The 17,801-nt window shown below is 40.0% G+C and overlaps 2 protein-coding genes across 4 annotated transcripts in view; one reads left to right on the plus strand and one right to left on the minus strand.

The window, feature by feature from the left end:
* LOC145263789 (spectrin beta chain-like) overlaps positions 1-17,801 on the minus strand; it is a 532,547-nt gene that overhangs the window by 283,753 nt on the left and 230,993 nt on the right. The window lies entirely within an intron of this gene.
* Positions 4,999-15,430, plus strand: LOC145263560 (uncharacterized). The gene is made up of 3 exons (XM_080120407.1): positions 4,999-5,022; positions 5,238-7,259; positions 15,332-15,430. Exons 1-3 carry the CDS (start codon positions 4,999-5,001, stop codon positions 15,428-15,430), a joined length of 2,145 nt encoding a protein of 714 aa, XP_079976533.1.

Below are 17,801 nucleotides of genomic sequence, written 5' to 3' on the forward strand. Positions count from 1 at the left end.
AACCGGATTTTGACCTCATTAAAAACTGCCCCGCAGAAAATATTAACTGCAACCTCATTACTTGATCTCATTAAGTGCGGGAACTTGTCAATTCTCTTCCTACTTAAATAAATTCAAATGTCTTTCAGCTACTCTTTCTTGCTGGCTGAGCGGTTAATGTGCCATGTTTTTTTCACATTTTATTTTCCAACTTCGCTTGAGGGCTTCAGGTTTGATCCTACCTACCTACCAAAACTTTTTTTTAACTCTTCCCCCACCCGTTTCTTTTTGATTTAAGAGCACACATACCTCGAAACACCAAGGCAACACCGAGTACACCCGCAAGTCTATATCTATATATATAAAAGGCAAAATATGTGTGACCATTTCGTGTATGTCTTCAAAAGGCTTTTCGAGCACACGCTCCTGGGGTCGTTACTATCGCTTAAAACTGTATATCGGTCCTAGATAATAATATGTAGGATTTGGGAACGCATGTAGCTTATAGATTTATTTACGTCAACTTTTACAAAATTATTGCTATTTTGGCTTCTCGCGTGTTGATTGGGCTTTTTAGTATAAATATGTGAAACTAAACTCAAACGACGTCTTCTCGGCATTGCGCCGGGAAAAACGTCCAGAAGCAATCAGCTTTGATCAATCTTGTATATCAGTCTGGACAATTGGGAGCTGCTTTCCCCTCCCCAACATCTGTTGGGGGAAAGAAACAGTCAAATTTGGGTTTGTGTGACTTCTATTTGACCTTCTTAATTAGGTCAAATGGAAGCAGCAGAGTTAACTTTTATTGCGCACGCCTGTTTTTATAGTTAAATAAATAAATTCAAACCATCTTAAAGATGTATGTCGCCGTGGCTAAATGGTTAACGTAGCACGGATTTTTTTGTTCACACATTAATTTCTAACTCAAGGGTACGGGTTTGATCCTCATACACTCACATACCAAAACATTTTTTTTATATTATTTAACCCCTCCCCCGGAGTTTTAAAAGCGAAAATGTATGTATGTATATATGTTTGTGTGTCTGCTAAAAACTTTTGACAGACTAAACAAAAATTCACAAATTTGGTCTCATATGAAAGCCCCATCCTTCACCCAACAAATATCGAAAAATTGGCCAAAAACGTTAATTTTTTCACCCTGAAATCAACACTTTTCTACAGGGGGAGGGGGTCAGCAAAAACCGTCCTCTCATGACGAGATCAGTTCTACGCATGCGTCAGACGACGTCATAACCGGATTTAGTTTAAATATTTGAAGAACTGACACAATTTCATGTGCGTCGTGTTAGCATCTAAACGTTTTGGGTTCGAATCATGGTGTGAGATGTCTTTATTTTTTCAGATAAGTTTTAACGTTCGTTTTTTTTTTTTTTTTTACTTTGCTTATTCTTAGGTTTTCATTAACACCCACCACCCCCACCGACCATACACACCTCCAAACACTCGGCCAACGCCGGGTACCCCCGCCCCCGCTAGTCTATATATAAAGTAAAATTGTGTGTATGTATGTATGTTTGTGTGTCTACTAAAAACTTTCGACAGACACAACAAAAATTCACAAACTCGGTATCATATTGAAGCCCCATTCTTCGCTCAAAAAATATCGAAAAATTGGCCAAAATCGTTAATTTTTTCACCCCGAAATCGACAATTTTCGACAGGGGGCGGGAACCGTCCCCCCCCCCCGGTACAACGACCAGTTCTACGCATGCATCAGATGACGTCATAACCTTATTTACTTTAAATAGATGAAGAACTGACAAAATTTCATGTACGTCGCGTTAGCTCAGTTGATTAGAGCGTTGGTTCATTATCTAAACGTTTTGGGTTCGAATCGTGGTGTGAGATGTCTTTTTTTTTTTCTTGATTTTTTAAATTTAAATATTGAACCAGTGTTATTTAAGCCATTTCTCACGTAACATTCGTTTTTCTGTTTTTTTTTTTTTTTTTTTTTTTTTTTTTTTTTACTTCGCTTATTCTTAGCGACACTCAAAAACACCCAGGTACCCACCGATTTCTTAAATTTTAATATCGAAAAAGGCTTATTTAAGCCATATTTCACATTTTTTTTTTTTTTGGTTTTAACGTTCGTTTTTCTGTTTTCTTTTTTCGATTTTTACATTTAACATCGTTCGTTTGGCTAACGTTTTTTTTTTTTGTGTTTTTTTTTCGATGTTTTGATTACCCTTCCTCGCTTAAGTTTTAACGTTCGTTTTTATGTTTTCTTTTTTACTTTGCTTACAACAAACAAACCTGGTCATTGACCTCATTTGCTGAATAGCTATTGCTTACGTCATCGTTGTAATGCTCTACAACTTCCATGCGGGCACCTGTCAATTTTGTTCTTACTTAAATAAATTCAAACATCTTTCAGTAACTCATTCTGGCTGGCCGAATTGTTCATGTTTTTTTTTTTTAAACTCCGCCTCAGGGGTCCGGGTTCATTCCTACCGACTTTTACCCCCCCCCAGTTTCTTTTTTATTTAACAGCACACACACCTCCAAACACCCGGGCAACGCCAGGTACCCCTGCTAGTCTATATATGTAAAAGGCAAAATGTGTGTGACCATTTCGTGTATGTCTCGCGATGGCTTTTCTCGCACACGCTCCCGGGAGGGGGGGGGTACTATTGCTTAGGACTTTTTGTATAAGCCATAGATAATAATATGTAGGATTTGAGAACGCGTGTAGCGTATAGATTTATTTACGTCGATTTTTACAAAATTATTGCTATATTTTGGCTTCTCGCATGTTGATTGGGATTTTTTGTATAAAAAGCTAAACTAATTCAAACTTAACAGCTTTCTCGGCATCGCGCCGGGAAACGTCCAGAAGCAATCAGCTTTGATCAATCTTTTATATCAGACAAATGCTATTCAATTTGGACAATTGGGAGCTGGTTTCCCCCTCCCCAACGTCTCTGGGAAAAAAAAAACAGTCAAAATTGGGTAAAGAAACCCAACCGCTACCTCACAGCAAAAGTGAACTGCGTGACTTCTATTTGACCTTCTTAATTAGGTCAAATGGAAACTTTTGTGTACACGTGTTTTTAATAGTTAAATAAATTCAAACGTGTCTTGTATGTTGCGGTGGCCCAATGGTTGACGTCGTACGCTTTTTTTTTTCACACTATAATTTCCAACTTTGGTTCGATCCTCATACTCATTTACCAAAACTGTTTTTTTTTTAATTTTACCCCCCCCCCCCCCACCGGAATTTTGATTTACTCAAAACACCTGGCCATCGCCGGGTACCCCCCGCTAGTTTATATATATAAAAGCAAAAATGTATGTATGTATGTATGTGTGTTTGCTAAAAACTTTTGACAGACACGACGAAAATTCACAAACTAGGTATCATATCGAAAAATATCGAAAAATTGGCCAAAAACGTTAACTTTTTCACCTTGAAATCGACAATTTTCGACAGGGAGGGGTCAATAAAAACGGTCCTCTCGTGATAATGACCGATTCTATGCATGCGTCAGATGACGTCGTGACCTGATTTACTTTAAATAGTTGAAAAACCGAACAAATTTCATGTACGTCGCGTTAGCTCAATTGGTTAAGGCCTTGGTTCATTATCGAAACGTTTTGGGTTCGAATCGTGGTGTGAGATGTTTTTTTTATTTTTGATTTTTTAAATTTAAATATTGAACCAGTGTTATTTAAGCCAGTTTTCACGTAACGTTCGTTTTTCTGCTTTTTTTTTTTTTTTTTTTTTACTTCGCTTATTCTTAGCGATACCCAAAAAAACCCAGGTACCCACCGATTTCTTAAATTTTAATATCGAAACAGGCTTATTTAAGCCATTTTTCACATGTTCGTTTTTCTGTTTTCATCATTCATTAGCCTTACGTTAGTTTTTTTTGTGGTTTTTTTTTTATTGTTTGATCGCCGCATAGCGGGAAAACAGAAACTGGCTTCCACAACTTGACGTTGTCGCACCTGCTAATTTCGGTTTATAAACGTCAACTTAACACACTTATCAATTCATCTGTTCCCGTGGTCGAGATGGTTAGGTCGCAGGGTTTTGTTTTTTTTCCATTTCCTTTCCACCTCCGCGTCAAACATTCGGGGTTCAAGCCTACCTTTATACTAGAACTACTTTTCTTTTACACCTTCAAACAATCGGCCAACGTTTGTTTGTTTTTTTAACAGGGTTGTTTTAATCTAAACCCCCCCCCCCACCAACACACACCTACAAACACCTGAGCAACGCCGGGTAACCCCCGCTAGTCTATATATAAAAGGCAAAAGCGGCAGGCGCATTTTTGTATGTCCAGCAAAGGCTTTTTTTGCCGGGATTCTCCAGGGGGGTTACTATGTCGTAGAACTTTTTATGTACCCCCTAGATTGTAATATCTATGATTTGCAAAGGGACATCGTGTGCAGATTCATTTTGATCGACTTTTACAAAATTCACGCTATTCCATTCTGTCACGTGCTTGTTTGGCTGTTTAGTATAAAAAAATTGAAACGAAGTTGGTCCTTGGCTTTCCAGAGAGCAATGAGCTTTGATCAATGCTGTGAAAACCATCACATCAGACAATTGCTATTTATTTAGACACTCCCCTTTTTGTAGGGAGCAAGTGCAGGATTTCATTCCTCTATGGCATGATGTTTGACCTCATTAAATTTACGCTCCTGTGTTTCTAATCGTTTAATTTCAACCTTCTCACATCTCTGCCTTCTTAGTGTCCTGGTAAGTGGTCAGGCTTTTTTTTTTTTTTTTTCGCTTTTGCATCAAGGATTCAGGTTCGAGACTACCTGCCTACCAAAAAAATTTTTTTTTTTTTTTTTTTTTTTTTTTTTTACATTTTTACACCTACAAACACCCGGGCAACGCCGGCCCCCCCCCCCAGTCTATAATAAATGCTTGAAGTGATATATATCGTCCAATTGTTGTATTGAATCCATAAAAAGCATAAATAGCAGAAATTGAGACTAATTTGGAATGAAACAATTTGAATACCAGTCATCCTTTTTTAGGTCTAGATGTCAACAGAACCTTTTAAAAAGGTAAACGTATTACCATTTTGAATACTCATGCTGGCGTGAGGTAACTAGATATATTCTCCCCTCCACCACCACCATCACCACCACCACAGCTAATCACATATTTTCAAAGTACTTGTAGCATTTGTTACAGGAAAACCACAATTTGAACCCATTTAAGAAGCTTGAACATATTTTTTAAAAATGACCTTTAAGAAATATATATTTTACAATGCAAGGAACAAGCAAGCGAGAGAGAGGGAAGAAAAGAACGCAGACAAAAGAGAGGAGAGAGAAAAAGAACAAGAGAGAGAAAAAGAGCAGGCAAAAGAGAGAGGCGGAGAGAGCGAGAAGAGGAGAAGGAGAGGAGAGGAGAAGAGAAGGAGAGGAGAGGAGAAGAGAAGGAGAGGAGAGGAGAAGAGAAGCAGAGAGAGGAGAAGAGAAGCAGAGAGAGGAGAAGAGAAGCAGAGAGAGGAGAAGAGAAGCAGAGAGAGGAGAAGAGAAGCAGAGAGAGGAGAAGAGAAGCAGAGAGAGGAGAAGAGAAGCAGAGAGGAGAGGAGAAGAGAAGCAGAGAGGAGAGGAGAAGAGAAGCAGAGAGGAGAGGAGAAGAGAAGCAGAGAGGAGAGGAGAAGAGAAGCAGAGAGGAGAGGAGAAGAGAAGCAGAGAGGAGAGGAGAAGAGAAGCAGAGAGGAGAGGAGAAGAGAAGCAGAGAGGAGAGGAGAAGAGAAGCAGAGAGGAGAGGAGAAGAGAAGCAGAGAGGAGAGGAGAAGAGAAGCAGAGAGGAGAGGAGAAGAGAAGCAGAGAGGAGACGAGAAGAGAAGGAGAGACGAGAAGAGAAGGAGAGACGAGAAGAGAAGGAGAGACGAGAAGAGAAGGAGAGACGAGAAGAGAAGGAGAGACGAGAAGAGAAGGAGAGACGAGAAGAGAAGGAGAGACGAGAAGAGAAGGAGAGACGAGAAGAGAAGGAGAGACGAGAAGAGAAGGAGAGACGAGAAGAGAAGGAGAGACGAGAAGAGCAGGAGAGACGAGAAGAGCAGGAGAGACGAGAAGAGCAGGAGAGACGAGAAGAGCAGGAGAGACGAGAAGAGCAGGAGAGACGAGAAGAGCAGGAGAGACGAGAAGAGCAGGAGAGACGAGAAGAGCAGGAGAGACGAGAAGTGCAGGAGAGACGAGAAGTGCAGGAGAGACGAGAAGTGCAGGAGAGACGAGAAGTGCAGGAGAGACGAGAAGTGCAGGAGAGACGAGAAGTGCAGGAGAGACGAGAAGTGCAGGAGAGACGAGAAGTGCAGGAGAGACGAGAAGTGCAGGAGAGACGAGAAGTGCAGGAGAGACGAGAAGTGCAGGAGAGACGAGAAGTGCAGGAGAGACGAGAAGTGCAGGAGAGACGAGAAGTGCAGGAGAGACGAGAAGTGCAGGAGAGACGAGAAGTGCAGGAGAGACGAGAAGTGCAGGAGAGACGAGAAGTGCAGGAGAGACGAGAAGTGCAGGAGAGACGAGAAGTGCAGGAGAGACGAGAAGTGCAGGAGAGACGAGAAGTGCAGGAGAGACGAGAAGTGCAGGAGAGACGAGAAGTGCAGGAGAGACGAGAAGTGCAGGAGAGACGAGAAGTGCAGGAGAGACGAGAAGTGCAGGAGAGACGAGAAGTGCAGGAGAGACGAGAAGTGCAGGAGAGACGAGAAGTGCAGGAGAGACGAGAAGTGCAGGAGAGACGAGAAGTGCAGGAGAGACGAGAAGTGCAGGAGAGACGAGAAGTGCAGGAGAGACGAGAAGTGCAGGAGAGACGAGAAGGGCAGGAGAGACGAGAAGGGCAGGAGAGACGAGAAGGGCAGGAGAGACGAGAAGGGCAGGAGAGACGAGAAGGGAAGGAGAGACGAGAAGGGCAGGAGAGACGAGAAGGGCAGGAGAGACGAGAAGGGAAGGAGAGACGAGAAGGGAAGGAGAGACGAGAAGGGAAGGAGAGACGAGAAGGGAAGGAGAGACGAGAAGGGAAGGAGAGACGAGAAGGGAAGGAGAGACGAGAAGGGAAGGAGAGACGAGAAGGGAAGGAGAGACGAGAAGGGAAGGAGAGACGAGAAGGGAAGGAGAGACGAGAAGGGAAGGAGAGACGAGAAGGGAAGGAGAGACGAGAAGGGAAGGAGAGACGAGAAGGGAAGGAGAGACGAGAAGGGAAGGAGAGACGAGAAGGGAAGGAGAGACGAGAAGGGAAGGAGAGACGAGAAGGGAAGGAGAGACGAGAAGGGAAGGAGAGACGAGAAGTGAAGGCGAGAGAGGAGAAGGGAAGGAGAGAGAGGAGAAGGGAAGGAGAGAGAGGAGAAGGGAAGGCGAGAGAGGAGAAGTGAAGGCGAGAGAGGAGAAGTGAAGGCGAGAGAGGAGAAGTGAAGGCGAGAGAGGAGAAGTGAAGGCGAGAGAGGAGAAGTGAAGGCGAGAGAGGAGAAGTGAAGGCGAGAGAGGAGAAGTGAAGGCGAGAGAGGAGAAGTGAAGGCGAGAGAGGAGAAGTGAAGGCGAGAGAGGAGAAGTGAAGGCGAGAGAGGAGAAGTGAAGGCGAGAGAGGAGAAGTGAAGGCGAGAGAGGAGAAGTGAAGGCGAGAGAGGAGAAGTGAAGGCGAGAGAGGAGAAGTGAAGGCGAGAGAGGAGAAGTGAAGGCGAGAGAGGAGAAGTGAAGGCGAGAGAGGAGAAGTGAAGGCGAGAGAGGAGAAGTGAAGGCGAGAGAGGAGAAGTGAAGGCGAGAGAGGAGAAGTGAAGGCGAGAGAGGAGAAGTGAAGGCGAGAGAGGAGAAGTGAAGGCGAGAGAGGAGAAGTGAAGGCGAGAGAGGAGAAGTGAAGGCGAGAGAGGAGAAGTGAAGGCGAGAGAGGAGAAGTGAAGGCGAGAGAGGAGAAGTGAAGGCGAGAGAGGAGAAGTGAAGGCGAGAGAGGAGAAGTGAAGGCGAGAGAGGAGAAGTGAAGGCGAGAGAGGAGAAGTGAAGGCGAGAGAGGAGAAGTGAAGGCGAGAGAGGAGAAGTGAAGGCGAGAGGAGAAGTGAAGGAGAGAGAGGAGAAGTGAAGGCGAGAGAGAGGAGAAGTGAAGGAGAGAGAGGAGAAGTGAAGGAGAGAGAGGAGAAGTGAAGGAGAGAGAGGAGAAGTGAAGGAGAGAGAGATCAGGCAAAAGAGAAAGAGTGAAAGTGCAAGCAAGAAAGGCATTCTATATGAGTTTGCCATATATGCTGTATTTAAGTATTATACTTTGGGGTAGAGAGGGATAGTAGGAAAGGTTCACACTGTTTTTTCTGTAACACACCCACTTTTAACAACTTGTTAATATATTGTTTCACAAAGTCTCTTTCCTGTTAGACAAGACACAGACCCCCCTCCCCTTCCTCATCCAAATGTCTGAAAATAATTCTGACCCTAAAGACCCCTCCCCTCAACCAAAAGAAACAAGCCCTTGAAAATGAAGTGATTAGATGGTCTTAATTTGAGTGGAGTGGTGAGAATGAAAGTTCGGTCTAAACAAACAAAAAGCATCAAAGAACATTGTCCATTTTTTGTATTATTTTCTGTGTCCAAATTTATTGCAATAACTACACAAAGTGTTATGTGCTTACAAAATATTATACTTTTCGACATTTTTGAGACAAGCGTGATGGCTTATTTCTCTCTCACACACACACATATATATATATATATATATATATATATATATATATATATATATACTAGCAGGAAGACCTGACGTTGCCCGAGATTGCATGATGATCAACAAATGTTTCATACTCCCATACTTTTATTGTCATCAAAATCTGTGAAATCAACCAATTTTTAATCAAATCGATTGATTGCCTGCTCTAGTTTGGGATTCATCGCGATGCACAGGAAGGAAGATTCACATGCCTCACTGCAGTGACTAAGTCCACAATATATTACAGTCTACATTGCACTGTAGAAACCCTATTAGTGATATTATAAAATTATTTTTATATATAACTAGCAAAATACCCGTTGTTGACTGGGTTCAAAAACAGAAAATGGACTAATTTATTAAAGTACTAGCGAGGGGTACCCGGTGTTACCCGGGTGTTTGGAGGTGTGCGTGGAAACTCCGGGGGTGGGGGAGGGGTTAAAAAAAAAAAAAAAGCAAGTATGAGGATCGAACCCTTGAGGCAAAGTTGTAAATTAAAGTGTGAAAAAAAAAAAAAAAAAAAAAAACATGCGATGTTAACCATTGCCCCACTGCGAGATGCTAACGGAAACACGTTTGAATTTATTTAATTACTTGGATTTGGCAGGTGCTCGTTTTAATGAGTTAATGAGGTCAAGTTTGACTGCGGGATTTTTATTTTTCCAAGATGTTATAGGAAAAAGACTAACCCACATGCGGCGAGCGACAAATGTTGAATATTTATCTTCCGGAAATCGAGCAAATTAAATAGACAGGCGAGCTTCGTTGTTAACTGTGAGATATTACGATTTATATGTGATATAAAAAGTTTTAAAAAGTTGTTAGGCGAGCGACCGCTTCTCTGAAAGAAGCCTTTTGTAGACATACAGAAAAAGCGAACACACATACATACATTTTCGCTTTTATATTTATAGATGACTTGAATTAAAGTTTAAAATTAAAAATTCAAGTATCCTACTTCAATTGTGCTCTAAACAGAAACATTCATTTCAAATGCACTCCTATCATATCAAAGAATCTATGGTCGATTCTATATAAATGGGCCTTCAGCTTGTGTGATAATAAAACTTCTCAAATGCACTTGTGATCTTAGGCTGTGTAAGGATGTTAACTTTAGTCAAAATCGCCTGTTCTTTCTTTCATAAAATTTTTTCAAATATCGATACTTACCACAGATATTCCTCTGCAAAATACACCTAAAATTTCATAAAAAATTGAACAACCTCACACACCATACAAAGTTCCTCATTATATATTAGTGAATGAATGAACAAAGTCTATATTCCAAAGTTCATGGTGTTGGCCATCTATTCCTTTAATTCAGTTGACATTTACAATTCTTGACAGTATCTGTTTCGTAGCACAAAATCAATTAATTATTATATCAATCAGTGAATATATTTTGCCCTTAACTCATCAGAAGAAATAGCAGCAATCAACCCACCAAAAGGAAATAAAGTGCGTTTTGATATGATTAAAATCCGAAAATTGGAAGAGAAGCAGTAAATACCTTATAACGTGTTTACATTACGCAATTCAAAATGGCATATTCATTCATTCATTCACTATATTGCTCTGTAATTACATTGAGCTTCTTAAATAAGGATTGGTATATATTATTAGGAAATAAAGTATATTTCCACAGAAATATATATATATATATATATATATATATATATATATATATATATATATATATATATGGGCGAACATCCTTGCACCTTTTGACTCGTATAAACCAGCATAGTAATTTGTCTGTATTTTTGAGATGAGGTGTTTTCATTGATTGAGATTGTCGGACTGACTTCCTCAATCTTGGTTGTTATTGTCACAACGTTTCGGCCGTTTTGCCCTCCGGCCTTCGTCAGGTGTTTTGTATCGAACTGGGGAACCGTTTGTTAGGAGTCTCGAACCCAACCCTTTATTATTATTTAGACTCCTAACAAAGAAGCGAAAAATTATCAAAGTTGTGCGCCCAACTCCTTTATTGGTGAATAAGGTTAGAACTCGTTCGTTCCAATCCAAATGGTTTAATGACATTGACTGGTTATGTGCGAGTAAATCCGAGGAAAAACTATTGTTGGTCTTGCTTGCTTTTCACGCCTAAATCAGGACAATCATGGACTGATACTGGCAAGGTATGTTAGTCAATCTGTGCTATACAATGGAGTGCCACGCAATAGCAACTATGATGACTTACTTTGGGTCTACGGACCATGGGTTGGGAACTGACGTTAACAGAGGGCAGTGGGGAGCACGAGTAGCAATAATAGGCTAGAGTTGCCACTGATATATATATATAACTTCGACTAGCTCTTGTTAAATAAAACCCTTTTAGATTGAAATAAATTTATGAGATTGGGATAAGTTTGCGCTGTGTTTTTAACTCCTATGTATGCTCTGTTGCATATTGAGCTCTCCCACCTAAGATTTCATACAGAAACTGCTACATGCTTTAACCTAGAAAAGACAGCAGGAGTCCATTTCCATTTGACGAGAACCAATTTTCTTTTTTTGTTGCAGATCATTTACTAGTAGGTCAGTTGTGTACAAATTCCAAGAGCGATAGGAGCCTTTTATCATGTCTGAAAGTGACACAATATTCAACGAGAGAGATCAGAGATGTGCCGCTGTACAACTCATGCTCTCTATCAATACAAGGTATTACAACAGGACCATTGCGAACACCCTCAAAATGCATCACTCGATTGCCACAAATAACAGGGGCATATCCAGGGTGATGAAAACAAAGTTTGTGACGATAGTTATGGTCTTTGGTGTGGTTTCAAGTGAGGGCCACATCATGCCACCTCAAATCTTCGAAGTTAAAGTGCACCTGAATGTGTTGAAGAGTATGGTTATCCCCAGGCTTGGCTTCAGAAGGAGTGCTATGACTTTTTACCTTTCTCTCACTGGCCCCCGGCCTGAACCGATTGGACTATTTTGTTTTGTCAAGAACATCACTAACATAACCTCCCACAACACCAAAGCCAGCCTGTTATGTCGTCACGGAATATAACTCGTTGTTAAATGTGGGAATTACAAGAAGACATCGTTTTGACACCAAATTATTTTTTTTTTTAACAGAAAAATAGTAAAACGTTAGAGCAGCAGATTATGTGAAATGCTGTGTCAGCCATCTTGAAAAATCTTTCCCTTTCCCATCCAGAGGAGATAACTCCTTGCTTTTCGGTTATTTCCCTTTATAACACAGCCTGATCAACGCTATCCATCGAGTTCCTGGTGGCGCTTATGGAAAGGACATGCTCCCAGTTCCAGATCCGTATCAAGGCAGTGGTTGAGGCTGAAGGTGGCAAAATTGAATAGATATCAGCTCTACTACATAATCAAGTTACCTGAATTGATTTTTTTCAATAAAAGTTTTAAAATAAAGCCGTAGTGTTGTCTTCTTTAGGGCAACAATTTTATCATTTCACCTTGTATATATTCAAACAAAGAAATCTTAAGTAGGACGACACCTGGTGTAAATGTGGTATTATGGTGACTGAGAACTCTAGCTAGGATTATCTTAGAAAACTCAAAAGTACAGTAACAAGGATGAACATAAACCCCTTCCCCACTTTTTTTTTTTTTTTTTTTTTGAGTGGCTTTTGTTTTTTCAACTTATGTTTTCTAAATAAAATAAATTAATCAAAGTGTAGTATCTTATCCGTCAAAAATGGTATAACATGGTGAAAGAAGGGAAGGGGGGGGGGTATCTACGTTTAAACGAGACGTCCATAGAATGGAAAGACATCAACTCCTACAAGGATTTTGGAGGTAAACGTTCACAACCAGATATGTCCTGAAACTAGATTAATCAGAGCAATTAGATAATTATGCTTCAGTTTGAACAAAGGTGGTACAATAATATTGTGAGTCTGCACTAATGGTGGACATCCACAGAACGCAAGTATTTTCAAGCATGGCAACAATATACAACAGATGTAGAATAAAACTGGAATTTCCACGGGTTTTACTCGTTTGGATTATTCAAACTAGTATTTCTAATATCCAAAATGAAAAGAGTTGCCTGAAACCTGGTAGGTGACACCCTTTTCTCTTCCTTGCAGCCTCTTTCCAACAGAAGGAACGTTGCAAGCCCGTTTCTGCTCTATCATTATTTTCATGGCAAGTGGTCATCTGAGGTCCAATCTATGGCACCCTCCTTGCCAAACTTTCACAAAAAAAAAAAAAAACACTCAACTAGCTCCAACCACTATCAACAATTTCCACCACTATCTGTGTCTAAATCTGAACGCAGATTCCATGAACAAAGCTTCTTTTCTAGAATTCCCTGATAATATTGTGTCCGAGATGGTTATATTTGCTGATGATACAATGCTCTATAATATGCATGAGGGAAGAACAGATGTACATAAATCTAAGACAATGGCAGAATCGTTAGAAAATGACCTCCAGACTATCGTGGAATGGGACCATAAATGGACGGTAACATTTAATGCTAGTAAAACTAAGCTGCTCTCCTTTAACAATTACAAGACGATTCTCCAACCACTGCTATCCATTACAAATAGCACCCTACTTGAGAATTCTACCTTTAAACTCCTTGGCCTAACATTTGTGGGCAATATGAACTGGAACAAATACATAGAGGACATTGCAAAGGCTGCTGCAAAGAAGGTGGGTTCCCTCTATCGAGCTAGAAGACTACTCATGCCTGAGAGTATCCTGCACCTTTACAAGGCCACCATTCACCCATGCATGGAGTATTGTTGCCACATTTGGGCTGGTGCATCTACTATTAGTGTCTCCCTCTTAGATATAGTTCAAAAAAGAGTTATCAATCTAATCGGTCCCACTTTATCAACTAAGCTCCATCCCCTGTCTCATCGCTACAATGTTGCATCACTGTGCCTGTTTTATAAATATTTTAACGGAATGTGTTCTGATGAACTCGTTTCACTTGTACCCTTTCGACGTACATATCCCTGACAAACCTGCTTAGCAATACGATCTCACCCTTTCACTGTTGTTGTCCCTAAATGCCAGAAAGCTTTCTATTCTAATAGTTTCTTCCCTCGAACAGCTAGACTTTGGAATTCCCTTCCTGCTGCCTGCTTCCCTGGCTGCACTGATATGCAGAAGTTTAAATGTAACAATCAAATATCTTGTTAATCTTTCCTATACATAGCCCCAAATAGTAGTCCCTTACGTCCAAGTGGCGATATGCTTTGTAAGGGGTGAACGTGAGTAAAAAAAAATTAAAACAAGAACTGGCCGCCTGTCATTTGCTTCTTGGCCGACTACATTATGGTAGCCTTCAAGTTTAATGTAAACAAGTTCTTGTTGAACCATCCTCTTTAATAAATGAACCAAATTTTATGCAACTTACACCATTAACAATTACTACACTTACATCTCACATTACTTAACATTTATTCTTAAGTGGCCTTCGGGTAAGTGGCAACTCACTTGTAAAAAAAAAGAATCTAAAATCTAAGTTATTTATAGATGTTTTGCCAGTTAAACGCAGGCAAAAATTATAGTCTGTTGACTTAGAATGAATGCTTTATGCCAAACATTTATGTCAAATATGGTTAAATTTATGCTTATTTTTTGCATTAAAATACTAATTCCTATTAATTCTTAAGTGTGCATCGAATGGATACTATATTTAGTTCGCTGCACCTTATCATAAAGGTCCATATAAAATTTCAGCCAGATCAGACAGACAAAGAGAAATGCAATATAGATTTAGGTTTGCTTTATTTTACAAAGTAAAATGTTTTCAGGTTATTTACTACCAAAATAGTATTATAAACGATTAACTGAATACAAGTTGCTATTTTACGGATAGTTGTAAGAGGTTAGGGATAGGAGTAACAAGTAAATAAACTAAAAAACAATCCTAACTGTGCATATGTAGATAGGACACCGCCGAAAAAAAAAACAAAAAAACATTCTCTACAATCAGTCTGACAAAGTCTGGGATGATCTTGCATTTGTTAGGTTGAAATATGGTTTCGTGCAGTCCTAAGAGGGTCACCCTGCCAATCTTTACCCCCTCTCTTCCAGCAGGGTTTAATTTATTGCTGTCTTAGGTTGCCCCTACTGGCCAATAAAGATTCTGTTCAGGAATTTTTGATGGCTTCCAACCTTGTGTCACATCTTTGCATGGCCGCAAGTAGGTAAATATCTACTTTACAGGAATTATATACAATGAATTAAAAATGAAAGGAAAAAAATTATCAATATACAAAACGTTGGAACACTGTTTGACGCCTGTGGAACTCTCTTACATTTGCCTGTTTCCCACCTGACTACAACATGGATGTCTCCAAGTCTAACATAAACGAATTCCTTATGAATCGCCCCCTTAAGACACTTTATCAAATTTCCAATACTAACGATTACTACGATACTATCTCATTGATTACTGTACATGCAATAATCCTTATCCTCGAGTGGCTTCCGGGCCTTGATAAGTGGTGACTACCATGTAAAAAAAAAAAAATGGATAACACAGTTAATCACTTCGGACCACTGTTTTATCATGTGTAGAGATTTATAAAGAATTGGAATCGGTAATTGTATCGGAATCAGGGGAAAAATATTGGAATCGTCCAATCACTACTTAAAATCTTTCTGTTTCACATCAGGTTTTGAAGTAAGAAAAAAAAAACTTAAAATTTTATTTTTTGTGCATTTTCATTACAGATGATGATACTCACCCATCTGTTTTGCGCTGGCACCAGAGTAAAAGAGCGTCTTTTGCAGATTTTTTCTCATGGTCTTTGCCATCTTCTTCCTGGATAAAAAGAAAAGGTAAAAAGAGGAGTCGTTAATACAAAGGTGTAAAAAACAAACAGGAGGAGGGGGGTGGATATATATTCTAACAAAGGGAAGCAATGATCAAACGTTGCAATGAAGGGCAGCAAGAATTGCGCAAAATATAAAAGAGAAGCAATAGGAGGATACAAGAAGCGATAACAAGAATAAGAGAACGCGCACATGAAATGGAAAACAGCAAAGGATGAATGTGTTTGTGTTCACTGCATAGGTCATGATCGTCAGCTTGTTGACCACCTTTAGCGACATTCACCCAAGATGGGTTGAGCCAGCTCCTTTCGTAGAACACACAATGTTAGTTTGCAGTGGCCAAGATGGTGATATGCAGCCAGGTGGGGAACGTTACCAGAGAGGATTTTCATCGTAGAAGCATTGATTCTCATTTCAACCATTTTGGCCATGCAATTGACATCGTCAAGTGTGTGCTGGACCTCTGCGTAGGACTCGTCAAAGATCACAAGGTCATCAGCAAAGTAGAGATCGGTGATTGAACAGTCATGGCCTACTCTGACACCAGCGAAGCAGTGAAGCCAGCAAGACAAAATGGTGCCAGCGGACCTACAGAATTTAGCGGAGATAGTATAAATCAAACATTTCCAAAGTTCCTGGAGAAGACCGCATTCTCATGAAACTCATCAAACATTGTTAGCTTGTGGCGTTAGTCCAAATTAGAGATTCTGACAGTCACAGCATCAACTGCTGCGTCAATGCTAAAACAGAAGATTTCTGAGCATCAGACTTGAAAATAAGGAATTTTTGTCCAACTAAATCAAAACATATCCAAGTGTCCATCTTGTTTGGAGAGGCACACAGACTCAACTGTCTTTTAGACCCCAGAAAACGAAACTGACTAGTTTCATGCTCAGATTGCCCTCTCACTAATCTCTCTTGCACATCTGCTGGAATACATGAACTTTCAACCGGAAATCCTAAACATTAAGTCTTTTTCTCAGTCATCCCCACTCAACCACCCAGTAACTAGGAACCCCTTGTGAATTTTATATTCTCATGAAAGTTCCTTGTTTGAAAGAAGCCAGTTCAACCAGCCTAGAGTGAGGACCACTTTGGATCAGAACCACCAGAAACCGATTGCTTATGATAATGGCCAACCTTAACTATTAACACACAAAAATCTAAACACAGAAAGACAAGAATTAGCTATAGACACAGAAAGATCAAAGAAGTAAAAAAAAAAAAACTATCAAGAAATCACTCTTCATTCACCCATTTCATCGTTAAAGTTTTGTGTATAGAAAATACAATCTTGGATTATTGATCCTTTGATAATTGCCAATAGTATCTTTTAAAATGAAAGATCCAATCAATCTTATAACCAAGTTGAAACTATCTAAATCAAATAGGAAATAAAGCCGTTTTACTTAGAATATTTGGACTACTAATTTCATTTTGGATGTTAACTGTAACACAACCATGTGGTCTTTGCTCGCTAACCAAAACATTGCATGCCATGAATTTCTTTTTCATCTTCTCCTCTGATTCTGGCAGCAGAGAGTGCATTGCCTCACGATTAAAAAAAAAAAAAAAAAAAAAAAAAAGACTCCCACACTTTCTGTAAATAATAATTGCACACTAGCTGTGTGTGTGATACAATCGTGGAAAACTACGCTCTTAAGCGCTAACATCCACATCTTTTACTTCAAGGCCATCACTTGATGTCAGCTCATTTCAATCTCGCAAAGCTCTCCTGGCCTGGTCCAAGCCAAGATCTGCCTTCAATCAAGTCAAACTTGCAACTCTCCTCAACTAGACTGTACTCAATTTGTAACTTGTTAATCATTACAAACCATCCCCAACCGTCATAAAACTCAGCCACTCTCAAAGGTGCCAGTAAACCAACCCTAAAAATATGGTCCTTTTCTTCCATCATCTGCCATGCTTTGATTACAACCCCACTTCAGCTCTTCTTTATGAGTATTGATGAACAATACCTTTGTTTTTCCATGAACCCCATATACTATACCTTAGCCCACCTAATAAACTTATTTTCTCTTTTTTTGTTGTTATATATCTTCCTAATACTTGGGTGGGGGTGGGCAACATGAGCATATCCATCACACTGGCAGCTGGCAAAAGCTCCTCCCCCCCACGCACAGGTTCACAGGTATAAAAAATAAAATAAAGTAAAATAAAAACAAAAACACACGCTTTGATATATTCTATAAATAAATATCAGTTGGACTCTGGGTGGATGTGTGAAACCATCGTGGGAAACTACCCTCTAAACGCTAACGTCCATATAGCTCTCCTAGCCTGATCCCCACTGCTGCAAAATTCATGACCACACCTAAAATCGACCACACACTACCCTTTTTCTTCC

This window comes from Euprymna scolopes, chromosome 39 (assembly GCF_053919585.1).
Source record: "Euprymna scolopes isolate OS-2025 chromosome 39, ASM5391958v1, whole genome shotgun sequence".
Taxonomy (NCBI): domain Eukaryota; kingdom Metazoa; phylum Mollusca; class Cephalopoda; order Sepiida; family Sepiolidae; genus Euprymna; species Euprymna scolopes.

What these genes read in the sequence shown, in the direction of transcription:
- LOC145263560 (XM_080120407.1), top strand. Translation starts at nt 4,999, where the DNA reads ATGTCAACAGAACCTTTTAAAAAG. An exon ending in CAACAGAACCTTTTAAAAAG is followed by an intron (nt 5,023 to 5,237) that starts GTAAACGTATTA and finishes TTACAATGCAAG; the next exon opens with GAACAAGCAAGCGAGAGAGA. An exon ending in AGGAGAGACGAGAAGTGAAG is followed by an intron (nt 7,260 to 15,331) that starts GCGAGAGAGGAG and finishes TTTTCATTACAG; the next exon opens with ATGATGATACTCACCCATCT.